The sequence below is a fragment of the Hesperophylax consimilis genome, chromosome 8, assembly GCF_061612785.1.
Source record: "Hesperophylax consimilis isolate HC1 chromosome 8, BYU_Hcon_1.0, whole genome shotgun sequence".
Lineage (NCBI taxonomy): Eukaryota > Metazoa > Arthropoda > Insecta > Trichoptera > Limnephilidae > Hesperophylax > Hesperophylax consimilis.
In genome coordinates, this window is record NC_142843.1 from 23,792,182 (window position 1) to 23,811,373 (window position 19,192).

Consider the following 19,192-nt stretch of genomic DNA (forward strand, 5'->3'; position numbering starts at 1 on the left):
CCTCATAATAGATTGGTGACAGAGACCATTCTTCTATAATTAACGGGACCTTTACAATAGATTTTTTTTTTTAAAACTTCATCCATGAGTAGCTACCTACATTGTTGATTAAGATACATAATGTTTTTTTATATAATACATAGAATATGTATATTTAATTTATTTACAATAATTTTATTTTATTAACTTATATGCCCATATTTCATTAGTCAGTCGAAAATACATATCTTAAAAAAATAATTATGACTACTTAGAAACCTGAGATTGTAAAGAATAAAAATTTAAATACGTTTTACAAAAAATAAACAAAAAAACGTTAACCTTTGGAACACCAGACCCTTTGTCAGGTGAAGTTGAAGTGTTTCAAGTGCAAGTGATTCACTTTCTCATGGCATACAGGTTTAAATCACATATCGAAAAAATCCAGCTAGGGCGAAATTCCAATGCCAGCAGCGCGTGAACGATTTGTCGGCGAAAAAAAATTATTTTCACTGTTGCAATAACGGTTTTAAATAACATTTTCACAAAAAGAAAACGAAAGACATATTTTTTTTTAATTCAAATTGTAATGTTTAATTGTATTATTTGGATATTTAAACGAAAATTTGCATCTTTGTCATAGATGCGACCGTCTTTTTACTGTTTCAATTTTTTTTTAAATCGCTAAGATTGTCTTCAACATAGACATATTTTTTCAAGTGTTCTAAATATTCAAAATTTTTTTTTTTTTTCATTACGTTGAAATTTAAGTTCAAAGTGTTCCAAATCTATAAATTAGTCGTCCCGGGCAGGAACTTTATACCGATTATATCATATATTATTTTTTACGGTTAAATTATTGACGAATAAAAATGTAATTAACGTTAAATGTCTTTCTCATCCCGTGAGATTTTTTTTACCATTGCTTGCGTCAAATGAAATAAAGCATATAAATCTTTATAGCTGGCAACACCATAATAGTAATACAACTCGAGAGATGCGTTCGCGAAATGCCTATAGGGATTCAACATTCTGGTATCTTTTGTATTTTTTTTCGTACTAGATGTCTGAGGAAGTAAATAAAAATAAGAACTACTTTTAAGACGTTCGTCGATGGTATGCATACGATATCTCCCCAAGACTAGTGAATCAATCAAAACCTTCCTATAAAAATGCATTGACACTGACTGCTCCTTCAGTGGCAAAAGGGTCATATTCAAATCACCGTGGATTTTGATTACTATTTTTTCTGATGTGTATTTATAAATGCATAATTATTATCCTATTTACGTATTTGGCTACTGTGTTATTAGTGTCTAGGCATTTATATTAGAAAGTTTTGCTCTTCCTCTCTGTTTTTTTTTTCACAGTTCTGCCATGTTTTTTTTTTTAAATATTATTGAAGAATTGTAGTTTTATATTAGATATGTCAGCAATTGAAAAATGAACTGATGTTCGTTATATTTACTTACATAGCTTGTTTGTTAATAATGTGTGTTGTTGGTACTAATGTGTTGTTATTGTTGCAGGTTTCCCAGCGGCCGCTTACGCCGCGTACGCCGCCGGCCGGGGCTATTCGGGCTACCCCAGTTTCGGCCTCCCCTACCCCACAGGTAACAGTCTGGCCAGCCTCCACCACCACCCGTTGACCACACTGCTGCCGTACCACCCCCTAGACCACCTGACGGGGGTGTACGCGGCCGCGGCAAACATGCATGCCATGCACCTGTGAACACCCTCGCGCGCCCCCGTACCACGAATCTCGCCATTCTAGTCAACCATTCCAATAACACGGTCAACTCAAAACAGTACTTCGAATACGTCAGTTGACTTTAAGTCGCGTGTCCGCGCTCATTTGGTTCAATGACAATATCATTTTAACGAGGTACCCGGTTAATGTATCACTGAGGTGCGATCTCAAACTAACACCCAATATTCAGTCTATTTCACCAAGCTTATGTTAAGGTCTAAAATTATTTAAGTCATGGGCGGATTTTTAATTTTATTCCACAATTTAAGTTAAATCTGATTACTCGATATTTTGTCGAATGATAGTAAACTTTTCTGGTTAATCACTCGTCATCCAAAAGAACATGGAGTGACACGTCCTCAAGATGTAATTTATATTTTTCCTTCCAATTGAATTGATATATATTTTCAAATTTGATGAATGATTCGAAAAAATATTGAACATACCTCACATATAATAGTGAATATGAATATCACAATGAATATAATGTAATGCGTGTGATCTTTCCATAAAGTGATGAAGGAAAACTTCTATCGCAATATGAGCCATTTCCGTTGCATACATTTGTAGGAAAAACTCCGTAAAGAACTTTCCTTAAACTAACTAATGACTTCAAGCAATGAGCCTTCATCAGCGTCAAATGTTGTTGAATTAACGTAAGTTGGTACCATTTTGTGAAAGGTTCGATATTACCTAAAGCCACAAAAAATCTGGTAATATACAAATCGCGTGTATGAATTAACACACAAAAACTAAAACGTCCTAACCCTAACATTCATATCACAAAAACTATCGTGAAGTAACTTAATTTTAAAGAAAAAACACGTAAATACGTAAAAACAATGCAATACTATATATTTATCTTTATACATATAGCTTATAATGAACAAAACATTCCATTGAAGCAATAATAAATTAAAACGGAAATCTTTTTCTTCGTCCATTATACTTGCTTCGCTAAAACTGACGCAACAAAGCTTCGCTTATAATAAAATAACTTCGTTTATTCATAACGCACATTTGGCATAACACGCACGATAATTGTATTTTTTAAGTAAAGATGTTTGTACCATAAAAAGGTCTAATATTGATAATAATGCTGTAAGGAATATAATATTATCAATCAACTTAATTCGAATCATTCCTCACATTATTTGAAAAATTCCGAAAAGAAATCTCTCCACCAGCGTAGTTCTACTGAGATATGGGTATAATAACTATTGCAAGAATATCTGAATATTCGCGACCGTTTGTAATAGCAGTTAATTGTCTTTGGAAGGTCGTGGATAAGTTTCGGTGTCGGTGCTTCAATTCTAATTTTAACCATATTAATATTCGCTAATTAAAGGCGATTACAGTATTTCGTCACAAGTCAGGGGTGACCAGGAATGCCTCCGGGCGTTCTACGCAAAGAGTTTTGATCTTACAAATTCTTTTAAAGCTAGGTGAAATTTTTCATGTCGGTGATAAAGTTTCACGGAATATTGGATGGAACAACGATCATTTCTCACCTTATCTCGATTGATGGTCGGATTAAATCATAATTTTATTTAATAAAGTTTTTATGGCTTATGTCAGCTTTCGGTTCTCTTGTACTATCCAATATCGTATCTTTTGAATATTTGTTTCTCCAAAATACTCAGTTTCGAGTTTTCTAAATTTGGAAAGTTACCTAAAATCGGTTTATCTAAGATGTTAAAAAAGTACTCTGTGTAGAAGTAATGCATAGTCAACTCAATATTAACGATCAATTAACATTTTTTCTTAATAACTTTATCAATTTTTAGCATTTCTAGGTGTTTGTAGTCGTAATATAGGTATTATTATCAGCCAATTGACTATTTCAATCTCTGTTTTTGTCAAATGTTAGATAGGTGCATATCTAAGTACTTCAAGCGGTTAATAATAATAAATATAAATATCTTTATCCAAAATGTAATGCGTTTTCCTTAGAAGACTATTGTAGGGATACTTAATAAACTAGAAAATAATATTCGCATAGATTTCCTTTTCCGCCACGAGTGTTATCAGTAAGTTAGAGTTCCCACTTCGCGGCCATTAGCTGTTAGCTGTTAGCTGGTAGCTGTTAGCTGTTAGCTACGGCAGGGAACGATTTAGTTTTCACGGGTTACATTACTATTCATTAGCCACGGAGTTGTCGACTCATAATGACATTAGAAGTTAAGTACTTTTGTCAAACCATGGCACCGCCTATTGTAATATCTTCCAACTTTGTCTTTCTCTCTCTAACTCGAGTATCGTTCAATGTTTTAAAAAGTTATTTCACAATTATTCTCTAATCTCTTTTCTCAATTGAGAAAAAAATAAACTAATATTTTTACTAGTTATTTTTGCTAACGAAATATTTATTGAAAAGTCATTTTTATTCGTTCAAGCAATAGGCATACCGGTTGGGATTTACTTAAATAAAACCCTAATCCAAAATAATAATATACCTAACCGCGCTACGGCAAAATATTGTCAACCGACGCGTACAACAAAGTGACATTCTCGGCGTTCGATTTTTGAAACGACGAAGGCGATTTCCGGCGCTACCGCCCCTCCCCTTCCGGCGCGAAAGCCTTCCCTCCCCCCACCATCCGCCCGCCATATCTTCCGCCCACTGAAGTAATTGGGTGGCGCATGATTTATCCAGAAGCCGGTGGTTACTATCACCTTCAGCCACTGAGGAATTACTTTCTTGGTTCTAAATCAATTGCAAAAATCCAGATTAGTTGAATGATTTAATGTACACCACATTTTGCCACTATTACTTTCGACGATCCCCTATATTAAAAGATGTGTATTTAACAACACTTTTGGCCGCAGTTCCTAACTGAAACCAATTTGTTGTCTTCTATGAACAATGTTTATTTCTGAAGGGTGTACTTAGTTTCATTATCAGCCCCATCGCCCCATGTATTAGGGCGGGTGGCATTTTGTGTGGACTACGCGTCCTTGACTTTTTACCTGCCTACATCTATATTACCTTCAATCAATTTCAGTTTTCGTATATGTCGAGCAAGTTTTTATGCGGCCAACCCAATACGTTAAGGATTGTAATGAGAGCTTTATTTTCATACATAAATCAATGAATAAAAGGGAAATTGGTTACCGAGGTATTTTGCAGCCCTTCTCTTACAAACTACTGATGAACTCTTTACCCCTTTTCAGAAAGATTATTTGTTTTTTTTTACCAATCCAGTACAGTCTTTATATTTTTCTGCTTCTTTGGTATCTTACGTATCTAAAGTATTTTTACCAATCCAGTGCAGTCCTTATATTGTTCGGCTTCTTTCGTATCTTACGTATCAAAAGTATTTTTACCAATCCAGTGTAGTCCTTATATTGTTCGGCTTCTTTGGTATCTTACGTATCTAAAGTATTTTTACCAATCCAGTGCAGTCCTTATATTGTTCGGCTTCTTTGGTATCTTACGTTTCTAAAGTATTTTTACCAATCCAGTGCAGTCCTTATATTGTTCGGCTTCTTTGGTATCTTACGTTTCTAAAGTATTTTTACCAATCCAGTGCAGTCTTTATATTGTTCGGCTTCTTTGGTATCTTACGTATCTAAAGTATTTTTACCAATCCAGTGCAGTCCTTATATTGTTCGGCTTCTTTGGTATCTTACGTTTCTAAAGTATTTTTACCAATCCAGTGCAGTCCTTATATTGTTCGGCTTCGTTGGTATCTTACGTTTCTAAAGTATTTTTTCGTTCAAAATAAATGTGATCCAACATTTAGCAAGTTTCAGCTACCAGCTTGTACTGTTTATCAATTTACTAATTCACCTTAAAGTTTTCTCTACGTTTACAATTGTGAAGATGAAAGGAAAATGCGTGTGGCACAATTTTAACACTTTTTCATTGGTTCCATTCCTTGGTAATGTCAACACTCCTCCTTGTCTACAAATCTCACATAAACCCTCACCCTGGCCACGTAATACAGCGTGTACGTAATATAATCGCCACCCTATAATAATTAATAACAGGTCATTTGTTAATGTCACGTCCCGGGTATATTCCTTGCCTAGGCTTGCCGCGTTCGCCAAACTCACGCAGGAAACAAATTCTCTTCTCAAGTTTCTAAAGCTTCGGTTGAGATGAGAGATTTCGTCTATTTCATACCCTCTGAAATGCCAATATTGCGTTTGTTGTCGTATCTGTTTACAATGAATAATGCAACGTAACGAACAATAAATCACTCCGTGAGACAACAAACACCTTCTAACAAAGGATAAAATATCCAAGGTTGAACTCAATATTGATATTATGTTTAGTTTGTACGGAAACTGGCAACTTTACCGTTTAGTCATTCTTTTAGTGATTTGGACAAACACTGCGCGCGGAGAAACGGCTGGGGAGATGGGGTGCATTAAATTTGTTCAACCACGAACTAATAACATCGAAAGTCTCTATTATCTCATTTAATAGTAAGTCATTTTAGTAATTGCACTGCATTTGCCGACATCGTGAAAGTACGGAGAATGCAGAGAGTGGGGAGAGTTGGAGAGCTGGGTAGAGAGTACGGAACCCAGCGCACGGGTGGACTTATTGGAGAATGGCGTACGGAGCTGACCGCTCGCGCTCGTAAATCAATGCAACTCATTTGTACACTATTAAAAGCGAACGGTCGTTCTGTGGAAATCCCTCCAATAACGATGTACTCGCCTCGCTACATTGTGTCCCTAAGCGACTTATATGTTTTCTCTGCCCTCCGACAAATGACATAGTGTTATTGCCGCGGCAGTTACAATATTGTGCCATGTTTTGACATAAAGACTCGTAAGAATGTAACATTATTTATACACGTATATAACATAGTTCTACTCGTAATTTCACTAGATGGATTACTATTATTATTGTCTGCTAATCCTTATAACCTCTCGTTTATTTCTTCAGAGGCAATAGTTGCGTTAACTGCTCGACATTTATCTATTTATTCGTCTTTTTGGGTTTCCAAAAGTGAAATCCTATATTGACACACGTCTCTTGTTTATACTAATTGTATTGGTTAGGTACTTTAGCGCAAATGTTATTCTTGATTATTGGACGAATTAGTTAACTTGTTAAATAAATTTTACATATCTTTACAAACCAAGACGAGCTTTGATAATATAAGTTTACGGTACGATTTTATTATTAAATTAATGATTTATTTACACATTTGGTGAAAACTGAATAAATGTTCTTTATAATATGAAAGTTGTTCTGGACTTGTTTGATAATCTGTTTTTTTATCTTCAATATCTTGCCGACTACTATTGTTAATTAATTACGGTACTTAAATTCGGATATTTCAGTATTATCAAACAAATCCGTTCGTCTTTTGTAATTAATTGAAGAGTTAAAAATATCAGAAGTACATGTTTCGAATACAGCAATAATTACGCAATCTTTGTGAATCGAGAATTAAGTATTAAACATGAAAAATATTTTCTTATTTGGTATTATATTCTACAAAGATATTATATAATTTCGCTGTAAGATTCACGAAATTGTTACGCTTTGGTTGCGCATTATTGTTATTAATCTGATAAAAACATAAATATATTTAAGGAATTTTCCTCGTTCACTTTTGGAGGCGCTCGAATATTGAGAATGTAATTAATGTTAATTCCCAATTTCGGTATACATTTATCTTGCAGCCGTCCCGCCTCCATCCATATTAATATATTGGGCATTCTCTTTAAGTTTGCATATTATTCATCTTGCTAATCTTAATGCATTTCTCACCTATCATTTCTCATTCGAATTTATTTAAAACGAAACTGTGCAAATGGATTGAAGGAAGATGAGATTCCTGGTACGGGGGCGAGGTCACCAGTTCAGGTGCGCTCCTGGGGGAGTGGGCGCGGGCCCCGAATTCGGTCTCGTCGCGTTCCGTTGCATCGATCTAACCACTTCTTTTCAAAATAGCTTCGTTTTTTATCTCATTAAGTCATCGATACTATTAGGTGTTCATTTTAAAGCTTTTACGTACGTGTACGCGGAATATTCAGGTGTTGATATTCGTAACTACGATAATGTATAAACTCTATTGATAATGTGATTTAATGTTGTTGGTTGTATGTTACATTGCAACATATCTGTCTTATGCATATAATAATATTTATAAATAATTTACTATGGCGAAGTTGAATAAAGCTTTTAAAGAATATAAATAAATATACTTGTCATAACTACAGCGAAGTTGTTTGGGACGGATGAGAGACTGAGAGAAAGGATATATTCGAAATATTTCCCTTGTCGATGTATTGTTTTTACTGAAAATTATATTTAGCTACCGACTCCTAAATGCGGTAAAAAGAAATTGATAGATTTACGAGCCAATTCACTAAATTCTGACTCATCCCGGCTGTGCACTGTGCACATGCAAGGCCGTGAGATAAGCCCAGTTGGAGCCCCCACTGCTAGCTGTAACACAACAGACGCGATGCCTGAATTAAATGATTGTCAAAGACCACTTAGACAAACGCATTAATCTATTTTTTTAAGCTCATGGGAATAACCCAACCCGGTTTTTAATTTATTGCTTGCTTCGAAACTTTTAGGCGCTTTTTATATATATATTCCTCCCCGTTTTAATAAGCTGAAAGAAAATAAAAGTTAAAAAATAACACAAAATAATGCACCAAGAAGCATCTAAGATTCTTTCGATTTTAAGTCGTTTGCTCCTCCGTAAATCATCTCTGAACATTTCACGCCAGAGCTCTCAAAATATTATTAGCTCCAGCTCGCCTAATTTGAAGCCAGGAATATCGGCGCTCGCGTTTCATTTTGTCAGTCACAAAATAAATATATCCACAGTGATACGGGCGGGTGGATAGAAAAAAGGCATTTAAGCCGGCGCGGATGATTCGCGTCATTTGCAGCTTCCGATCGGAGATGACTGATTAGCGTGTCGTTAGTGGAACCGCCGCCGCAGCTAATGACCGAGCGCTCCCGCGCCCGACAGCCGGCTACAGCCAGCTACAGCCGGCTACGCAGACGGCAGCGCTACAGTCAACACCGCTCGCGCTGGCTGCTCACAAATCGCTGCTAACTGCTAATTATTCCTCTGCTAATAACCGCTCTGCTCCAACACATATAATATCACCAACACGCTTTGGCTGCTTAAACCTCTCAACGCATTCACAACTTTCATTCGCCAGTTTCAATGTGCATTTTTTATGTAGCTAACATTTCACAAATAGTCCGCAAAGCGATCTGACGACGGTTGATATTTTTTTAAATGCCAGTGCATTCCGATCAAAAGCGGTCGTGCTACGATTGCTCTTTGATCTGTCAAGTCTAAGACGTCGTATATAGGTACATTATCACCAACACCTTCTTCATAGACTTAGTGCTTGTGTAATGCTTAGCGAAAGGTGTTGAATACCTTCGAATTGTAGCATATTTTATGTTGGCCAAGTAAAGGAATAGATTTCTAGCAAACATTTGTACACAGTTCATAGTTCTGCATTATCGATCACTCTAGAAACAATTTTGAAATGAAAACGATGCGGCAGTGAGGGTGGTGCTCGGATGGGTCAGATTTTATATTTGATGTTTTTGCTTTAGAATCTTGTATATAAGTTGTATTTACTTCGTTAGTCTAGCAATTTCTTATACCGTTCCTCCCCCTTCCTGGTAGGTTTACTAGGTACCCGTAGAGCATTAAACATATATACCTGTGGCGCTACTGAATATTGTGGAACATTGGACATGCCAACATGCATACCGTCCTATCATTCCAAATGGTCGAATATTGTAAGAATTCATTATGGATTATGAATGGTACAAAATTGTGAAAAGTTCTTTAGTTTGATCTATCAATGTGATTAAGATTGTACTCATTGAAGAAATAAATTTGCCTATGAATACTTCCTGCTAAATGCCAAGAATAGGCAATATGATAAAGAAGCGGTTCATGGGGAAAAGTCACCTTTTAAACCATAGTGCGCCTACGAAGACCAGGATGAAACTCAGCTTGTGGACGTCAAACTAGAGGGCGAGTAATCAAACCAATCATTTATTTGTCTTCGTGTATTTCGTAAGTAGGATTATCTATTAAAGATATCTCGAACAAACGCCTTGTTGGTTTATAAAACATTTGATTAGTACAGTTTTAAAAACATAGTCTTTATTTCAATGGCGTTTACTAGAAATTTACAAAACCTTAACATTAGTAACTCTCTCGGTTTATTTATCAAAAAGACATAGAATAAAATTAGTCAAATGTTAGTCTCATTAGCCTAGAAAGCTATTATTATAATGAATTAGTAGAGTTAATTAAATAATAGTTATCGTGTAACGATATAAATTTTGCAGTAAATTTTGGATACTAAACCGAATTCAAATTATTTTGTACTGTAAGTATTAACATTCAAGTAAATTGTGTGTAAACTTTAAAAACTATTATAAATAGATGTTTATTATATCAAAAGTCTCTTAGTATACCCTTACTCAAAAAGTCACTATTCGCCTATAATTATTATGCTTATTTATCAAATCTATACAAATCACAAACTGAGTTATAAATACCAAATACCGTGAAACCGAAAGTAATTATTATTTACGTTACTATCAAATACTTATTGTATTAATAGTGACTTAGCTATGTATGAATGTGTCTCAAATGTGTACTTATTTGACAATAGAATTATTTTTAATCTTAAATATAATTAAATGGATTTGCCAAAACGAATGGCTTAAGTTTTAAGCAACCTTTTAACGATTTTTTTAAATAATATTCATGACATATTCGTAAGGTGAAGATTCGAATGTTTGTGGATGAAGTCGCCGTTTAATTCATCTGGTTTTAAAATGAAACTCAACAATTGGTGGTGTATACTGGCTTTAGTCTATTTCAATTAATTATGTGTATTTTATTTTAATTTAGGTACTTTAAAAAATTATGAATTTGTGGAAAAATACTTTCATACATTATTATGTAAATGTTTTTTTTCAGTTAGTTTTGTATACCAACTTATAAACCAAAAATATTTACAAACATAGATTTAAGAAAAGGATGTATTTTATTTTCAGTTGTAGTATTTTTATATATTTAATAATATTAAATACTTTTCATAGAATAATACAACATTGTTAATAAATCTAAGACATACGAATCATAGTAATAGATAAAAGATCTAATTTAATTAAATACGTACTTATTTAGTTTATATACATGTCACAAATCTTAGAACTGTAAAGTTCAGATAAACTCTTAACAGTAGAAAGGAGAATTATTGTAATTTTATATCAATATTAGGTATACAATCCATAGAATAGGTAGAAACTTATCAATGTCTATATTGGTTACGTAGAAACATATTAATTTATAGAAATATCGGAATTAGACCATTTTGTGTTAATTTTCGTGTGAAATGTTTGACTCTAGACTACTAAACTAACAACCAGCATATTTACTTATCAATGTGTCCAAATTGAGTGCCCTTTTCTACCATGCCTGTGGACTGTGCTATTTTGTCACTTTTACGCCTATATTTCTTGTACTTTACATTTCATTGAAATACTTTTCAAATTTAGCATTAATCGCCAAACCCTATCTTCTGTTTTATATTCTTGTTTAAGTCGTTAAATGTATTCAAATTTTGTATCCAGAAATACAAAGTTTTGTGTTTTTAATTCCGTGAGTTTTTTAAATCGAAGCGTTTCGCAATCCAATAAACTTCAATAAGTTCACTTATGTGATGTGATATTCCCACTCAACTGACATGAAGTGTTACTTCCGGAGAACCTGCATACTGAACTGTGTAGTGCAAGTTCCTTAGCCTACCTCGGGGTACGAGGTTTGTTTTTTTGTGCCGAACTGGAAGATCCCCGAATTTGTAATGGAAATAATCACAGGCAGTGAGTTATTGATGGCTAGTATTAAAAACACGTTTGATTTTCCCACGCAGCGGGAAACTGTTAAGCACTTAATGGATTCTGGCCACGTGTTTTGCTAGAAAATGGCACGTCAATATATCACGGGTCAGAGTCTTTTCTCCCACCGCCCTCTGCTCTCCGCCCCCCACACATCGCTGGCCACCAGCCGCCCTTCTATCCGAGAATATATCATATCGCGCACCTTTCTCCTTGGGCACGGGGTGGCGGGAATTCAGTATCCAATACAGTTTTTTTTTATATATAAAAGCGACAAAAACACGCTCGGTGGTAGATTGTGAGATGCTTCTGGAACACGGGCATAGTTCACACACTCGGCCTTGGGTTACAATCATATTCTATCTAAAAGGTTTTACGTATATAACAAGAGTCTTCGTCTTTTAATCTGGATAATGTGAGTGTTTTTTTGTTTTAATTTTGCTAGATACTTATTGATCTTTGGCCAAAGGAATCGCTAAAACAAAAATAAATTGTATGATTTTCAAGCCACAAACATACCGGTTTAACGCAGACTGTTACGGATAAATCACTGTCACTCTCCGTTCTGCAACATATCATATTTGACATCCTCGGGTCGAAGGTCAAAGTAAATGAAAAATCGTAGTCAGATTAATGTATTGATTTCGCCGGTCACTGTTGAATTATAGCCTTTTTAATAATAATGAAAGGGAATTTCGGGTGTATATATATCACGCAGACCACACCCCGACGTGGGATGATGATCCACTCGTCAGACCATCAATCATCCCCCTGCAGTCAATAGCCCTCATCCTTTCTCCTCCACCCCTTCGCCACCCAAACCTCATCCTGTCTCCCGCGCAACCTTGACCAACGTAGCGTAGAAGAAGAGATAATCTCTAATCATACAATTTACTGTCTGATCGCCAAACATTACCTTTCAATTCAGTAGTTGCTAAAGCCACTATCCTGCTGTTATTATTAAGAGACATCGTTGAGCACACACAGAGCATGGTACATTACTTTGTAAATAATACAACATATATAATACATGAAATGCATCATTTTTCAACGTGCATCGGAATGAAAAAGTAACTAAACGATTCCTTGTTTCTAATTTTGATTTAACACTTCCTGCACGTTAAGTTATTTGCATCAGTAACATCCTGATTGATTCGTTCGCCCAGTCTGCCGAAGTAGCAAACTCCAGAGAGGCGAGCTGAGGGAGAATCCCACCTCTAGTGGGTAGTTTGTTTGTTTGTCGGGTCGGTTTGATTGGGCTCAGGGTGACGCATTGGTAGGACAGGTATGTTGGTGGTTACGCACCGCGGTTCACTAAGAGCCGCGGCAGAGGAATGACCTGTTGGTATGTTGCAGTGGATCTCAGCAACGGACAACTGACGCCTAACAACAACACCCCGCTGCTGGCGCAAGCACTCTCAGGTAACATTACTTCCTCCCGATAGAATCCATCCCCAGCATGTTTCCCAGGACTCGTGAATTGCACCCTAACCGTAGTTACTGTTGCATAACTGTAAATAATATATTTAGTTGCGTTTGAAATGTTAAGCAGTTAATGAGCTTTAGAATTACGTACTGAACTGACAAGTGATCACGTAAATATACATTGCAGTACCTTGGAATATTATATATTACGCGACGATGTGCTTTGCAAAGAGCCCCGGTTAATACGATAATCGACATTTAAACATCACCAATATAACGACTATTTTTTATCAATATTATCTAGTACTATGATTCGCATTTTTTCGCCCATGATTTTCGTTTCAGAGCGGTTTTGTACAATGTTATCCGCAGCCATTTTCTTTGCTTTACAAAAAGGAATCGGTTCAATCGTTTCGCCTTTGAAAAACGTTGTGTGAAAAATTGACTTCATTTTTCTATTTGTATGCATTATTCTCTGCGCTTCAAGCTGCACAACCAATTCATATTTTTCCCAAAAATGCCACTCACCGATTTTGGCGCCTGTTCACTTTGTATGCAAATGTAGCTTGTTATCTACATATTTATTTATTCACCTGCTGTACACTCTATTCAAAACTTTTCATTCAAAATTTAAATCACAAAAATAATTGACAGTTGCCTTTCAAATTGAACATGATTTTTTATGGATTAAAATAATTTTCCAATCTCTGAAGACCAACAGTAAAATAAAATTTGTTTTGTCTATACTATAATTATATGACTGAGTAAAAACCAATTAGTTTTGTCTATATGTGATTATGTGAGTTAATACATACTTACGATCTTCTACTTTTTTTATCAATGCTGTCGCATGTCGCGTATATTGTTACCATTTAAAATAAGGCTTTTTCTCCAATTTATTCATTTGGACGTACTCTATCAAATCATATAGTTGGATTAATCAACAATTGCACCTACTCGATTAATTAAATATTCCGTTAACATTTTTATTATTTAGGTGGATTGTTTCACAGAAATTGAACAATTCGTCAAAATTTGAAGATAAAATTTAAATTCCGTGAAAGTTTTATTCAAATTCTGTTATTATTTCATCATGGGCTGACCTTTTTCAAAGTACTTGGATAATAATAGAACCTGAAAAGAACTCACCCAGAACTTGAAAATTACCTTTGAAATTTGATGAATTGGTCAAATTCTGTTAAACAAACCGTCCTAAGACTCCTACTAGAATTTGTTTAACTTTCGCATATATTTAAATAAAAAAGCTACAAAACATTTCAAAATTATTATCAAAATACTGCACAGTTTAATTTATTTCTATCTCACTAACAAAATGATGACTTCAATGTGTATGCGTATGTTGTATTTATGTAGGTAGGTATATTTCAAAGTTGTTGAGTGAGAGTATGTATGGTCCTGCCGTTGAGAGCTCCGTGGAAATCTCTCTGAGAGAACACGATATATTTGAGGTATCAGCGGTAGACCTTTATGTATGTATGTGTGTTATATTGACCCGCCGTGCTTGATATTGCCGTGCGAACCTTGCTTTACTATGGTGTTGTTTTGTGTCCTTAGAGCTTACTCAAAGTGGTACGTACGTTGCAGTGATGAACAACTACCAGGCGGCCGCCGCGGCCGGGGGCTTCGGTCCGCCGGCCTCGCCGCACGCCGTGGGCCGCGGATTCGGGGCCGGCGCGGCGGCGGGTTCTCCCGGCCCGGCGCTGGACATGTACAGCCCCGCCGAAGGATACGTGCAGGCCGCCAGCCCGCAACCGTCCGGCTTCCCGGCCATCGCCGTCAGCCGCGCTCCCCTCAACTACAGCCCCGTCAGCGTGCACTGCCGGCCTGTGAGTATACCCTTCTCTTCACTATTTCTAATAGAACTCTCTAGATGATACTGAACACATATAGGAGATGTAGGTGCAGGCCGCGAGCCCGCATCAACTAAAACTCAACTACAGCCCCGTTAGCGGTCACTCCGGCCTGTAAGTATAGCCTTCTCTTCACCATCTCTAATATAACTCTCCCGGCGCGGCGACGGACATGTGCAGACCCGCCCGTTGGGCTTCCAGTATACCCTTCTCTCCACCACCTCTAATAAAACTCTCCCGGCCTGGCGCTGCACAATACTGGACATGTACAGTCCCGTGGAGGGGTACGTGAAAGCTGATAGTCCGCAGCCGTCTGGCTTTCCGTCCATCGCCGTAACTACATCATGCACTGCCGGCTTGTGAGTATACCCTTCTCTACACCACCTCTAATAAAACTCTCCTGGCCTGGCGTTGAACAATACTGGACATGTACAGTCCCGTGGAGGGGTACGTGCAAGCCGTGTCCGCAGCTGTCCGGCTCCCTGTCCATCGCCGTCACCCGCTCTCCCCTCAACTACCGCCCCGTCAGCGTGCACTTTCGGCCTGTGAGTATACCCTTCTCTACCACTTCACCACCTCTAGTCCAACTATTCCAACTAACCCAACTCACTCAATCGGCTCAGGCCATTCTTCAGCCCTTATCAACCAGTTTCGCTAAAAAAAATAATCTTCTACCTTGCTATTGTAAAAGTTCTGTTTTGTGTGTTCTTTATAATTATTCTAAAGTGATTTCAAATCGTGTTTTATTTTGAAATGTTCCACCACAGATTTTATATACCATTTTTGTTATATGTGCCTAATATTAAAAAAAACTTATACTGCCACTTTATCAGATACAAACATATTTAAAGTTTTAATGTTGGATGACATTTCGAAATATTAATTTATTTTCAATATAGAGCAATGCCATTGAAGTAATTATTTAATACATTTCGGAGACGTACTTATCTCTATTAGACAAAATTATTTATTAAAACTTTTTTTTCTTCCTTGATGAATTCAAACTTTACCATATTTTATAATAAGTTTTTTTCTTTTTGTAAGTACAAACCTCTAAATGGTAGAATTTGTCTAACCTAGAAAATAAACTTTAATGTTTATGTAAACTGCTGATGTCCAAATATACGTAAAATAATGTTTGTATGCGTACGAAAATTTCATTAATTATTTAATTCTATCGGTAAATTCCAATATTAGTTATTTTTTTGATAAAAAATATTTCAAACACATCAAACACTTGCACACTACTTATATAAAAAGAACTGGCCATATTTCTTTAAAAAGAAAGATAACCTTTTTGGGGATATCTAAAGAATAAAATATTCAGCACTTTTTTATTCGAGGATCATCCTTAATTCAAAATATTGCTTTGAACTTGTGAGTTAGTCGAAAAACCATTATCTTTTTGACATATTTATTCAATATATCAGGAAATATGTGTTATGGATTTCTTTCCGTAAAGCCGAAAGTTAGCACATCTTTCAGAAAAGTTTTTATGGCAGACATTTTATTCATATTTCCATTTCATCGTAAATGTGTTTCTTCGCTGTTGGCGGGAAATATGGCCAGTCTCTTACATGACTCTAATAACATGTTTTCCTTATACGATATACGATGCATAGGTACTTCTTCATCTGCTTAATACAACCTTGTTTGAATTTGTTTTCTTTTGGCTAAATTCAAGGTTTTTCAGGACCCGCTAATTCCGGCCGCTTTCACTAACGGGTACCATTGAAGGTGGATCAAGTAAAATTGCAAAAGTGAGTATGTGCGATATAAATATATAAATATGATATAATGAGACAGTATGTGGCTACTGTGGAAGCTGGGATGTAGAAGCTGTGGTGTTAACGTGCGTGTTGTTGTATTGGTTGGTTGCTATAGCTGGAGCGGGACCCGCGCACCGCCCGCCGGACACGACATCCAACATATTCCCCTATCACCACCCCGCAGTCGCCAGTCGCCAGCCGCCAGTCGCCAGTCGCCAGTCGCCAGTCGCCAGTCGCCAGTCGCCAGTCGCCAGTCGCCGTACTCAGCAGGCAGCGCGTACAGCCGCCCTTAAGAACACGCGACATGACTCAAGGTGGCTGAACTAACATACATATGATCCTTTCGACGACCGGCGACAAACATAAATGTTACTTATCTACAAATATCTATTTATTACGATACTGTAAATATTTTTTTTAAATAGATTATCATCATTATCAAAAGAACGATTCAAATGTACCTACATACCTTCTTATGTCATCTGCTATCCTAATAATGTGGTGTCAAAAATAATCAATTTTATTCGTAATGAAATATAAATGTCACATTTTTGAAGTATTCTCATAGCCATACGAATAATATCAGTGTATAAAGTAGGGTTACTCAGTGTGGACCCGGAACATGAACCTAGTTCTAGGTTACCTTAAAATAACAAACTCTTTCTACGTAATATCGCTGCGGCGTCATTGCGGTGCATTCGCATAGGCTTCTCCTTATTGGTATTGTCTGTCTTCAGGTTTCTCTTACGATATTATTATGTCATATGTCAGCCCTCCCTTTTGTGTAAAAATGTTACTTTTCTACTGTAATGAGTTTTTTTGCTGATTTGTTATTTCGCTTTTATTAATTAGGTATAAAGAGTTAATACAGTGTAAAATAAATGGCATGTTTAAAGGCTTCTATGAACACAGCTTTATGAATATTCTTTTTGACAATCTCGCATGTACATACATAGGTACGTATCGCGGTATGAGTACGAAAAGAAAAGTAAAATTGTATTCTATGTCCCGACCAAAAAGAAATAAAACTTTTAGTTTTTAGACATTTTGAACGCTTGGGTGTTGTCACTCCATTCCTACTGGCCTTGGTCGAGATTCTCAGTTCTGCTAATCTTACTGTTAACTGTTAACTGTTCACTGTTGCCACCCTGCGAGACGTGCGTACGTACGAGTACGGACACCAGACCTCATACCCGCGGTACACGTGACGCGTGAAGCGTGAAGTGTAAGAGGTACATGTGACGGACCTCGCCACTTTGCCCCGCAACTTCCCGATCCAAGCTACTACCAACACTGAGCTCTTTACGTGTTTCATATTTGATGCAAACATATTACCAACTTTAAAACATAACTGTTTGATTATTACTATTACGATAGATTATTATGATGTAAATTAATTAATATGAATAATACCCAAAAAAGAATAAAAAAAACTTTAATTACACTTAAATATATGGCGATAGTTTATTTATATTATTATAAATTGTATGAAATAATTAAATTGTAATTCACAAAATCTTTAATAACATAATGGTTATTTCTCCACATGTTGAATGCAAACAGCAAATGTTTTTATCTTATATCTTAAAGATCGCTAATAACCCTAGGTAATTTATAATACACTTATACAATTAACTTAATGATATTGAGAGGAAGAAGGACATGAAAGCCACCGCGGGAGTGTAGTCGTATCTGAGTAATAATAATTGAGTTCTCGATATATTTTTGAACGACTGAACGCAAGAAAGGATGTCGCGAGCTGTGCAGACAGATAGGGCACACGTTATCACAGTCCCCTAAGGATTGTTCCAAGTTCCGATGGCTTTCTTGTACCCATCTATTAGCCCACATGCAACACGTGACCCCTGCACCGGCACCGGCACCGGCACCGGCACCGGGCATAGGCCAAGACACCAGGCGTGCCGTGGCGTGGCATGACGTGGCAAAGTATTGAATGCGCGCATTACTGTGTGCACTGTACACGTACACCTCCAAACGTTACGTGCGTTACAGTAGCCGTTCATTATATCTTACAATTAATATATAAGTTCATTTGTCAATTCCCAATAATCAACTTTCTAAAGATATTAAAGTCCTAAATTAGGATATTTGATTATTATGAAAAATTTAAATTAACTCTAATGATATTTTTGCAGCTATTTGTTATCATTTCCTGTGATTGTGATCACGCTAATATTGTTATATTTTTTAATAAATCTTAAAATTTTTGTGTTATTTGATATCATCAAAGTGGTTATTTCTCTGATGAATACAATGAATTATTTGAATATATCATCGCAACTTTATTTGGTTACTATTCGTTACGTGTTTTGCGCAAGTACGAGTAAGACACTTAGTTGAGTTCCTGACGACCCAACGACCTAACTACATAACTACATAACGACCGCTTGTATTCCGACTAAAAGAAACTGACAGGGTATTTAAACCAATGTACAGGCAAGGCCAATAATTACTATGTGATGTTACTAAATTAAGTAACAACTTTATTAATTTCGTTAAAAAA

At 36.2% G+C, this 19,192-nt stretch overlaps 1 protein-coding gene across 8 annotated transcripts in view; it reads left to right on the forward strand.

Moving 5' to 3' along the window:
• Positions 1-17,473, forward strand: part of Rbp6 (RNA-binding protein 6) — a 648,561-nt gene extending 631,088 nt beyond the window's left edge. For 3 of the 8 annotated variants that reach the window (XM_089635053.1, XM_089635057.1, XM_089635059.1), the window contains 5 exons: positions 1,509-1,592; positions 12,960-13,025; positions 14,604-14,875; positions 16,584-16,659; positions 16,784-17,473. In XM_089635053.1, the coding sequence (XP_089491179.1) occupies positions 1,509-1,592; positions 12,960-13,025; positions 14,604-14,875; positions 16,584-16,634 (473 nt within the window). In that variant the 3' untranslated portion in view covers positions 16,635-16,659; positions 16,784-17,473. The remainder of the gene's footprint in view (positions 1-1,508; positions 1,593-12,959; positions 13,026-14,603; positions 14,876-16,583; positions 16,660-16,783) is intronic. The other 5 variants (XM_089635054.1, XM_089635060.1, XM_089635055.1 and 2 more) reach the window with 4 other exon arrangements.
• Positions 17,474-19,192: the final 1,719 nt, after the last annotated feature.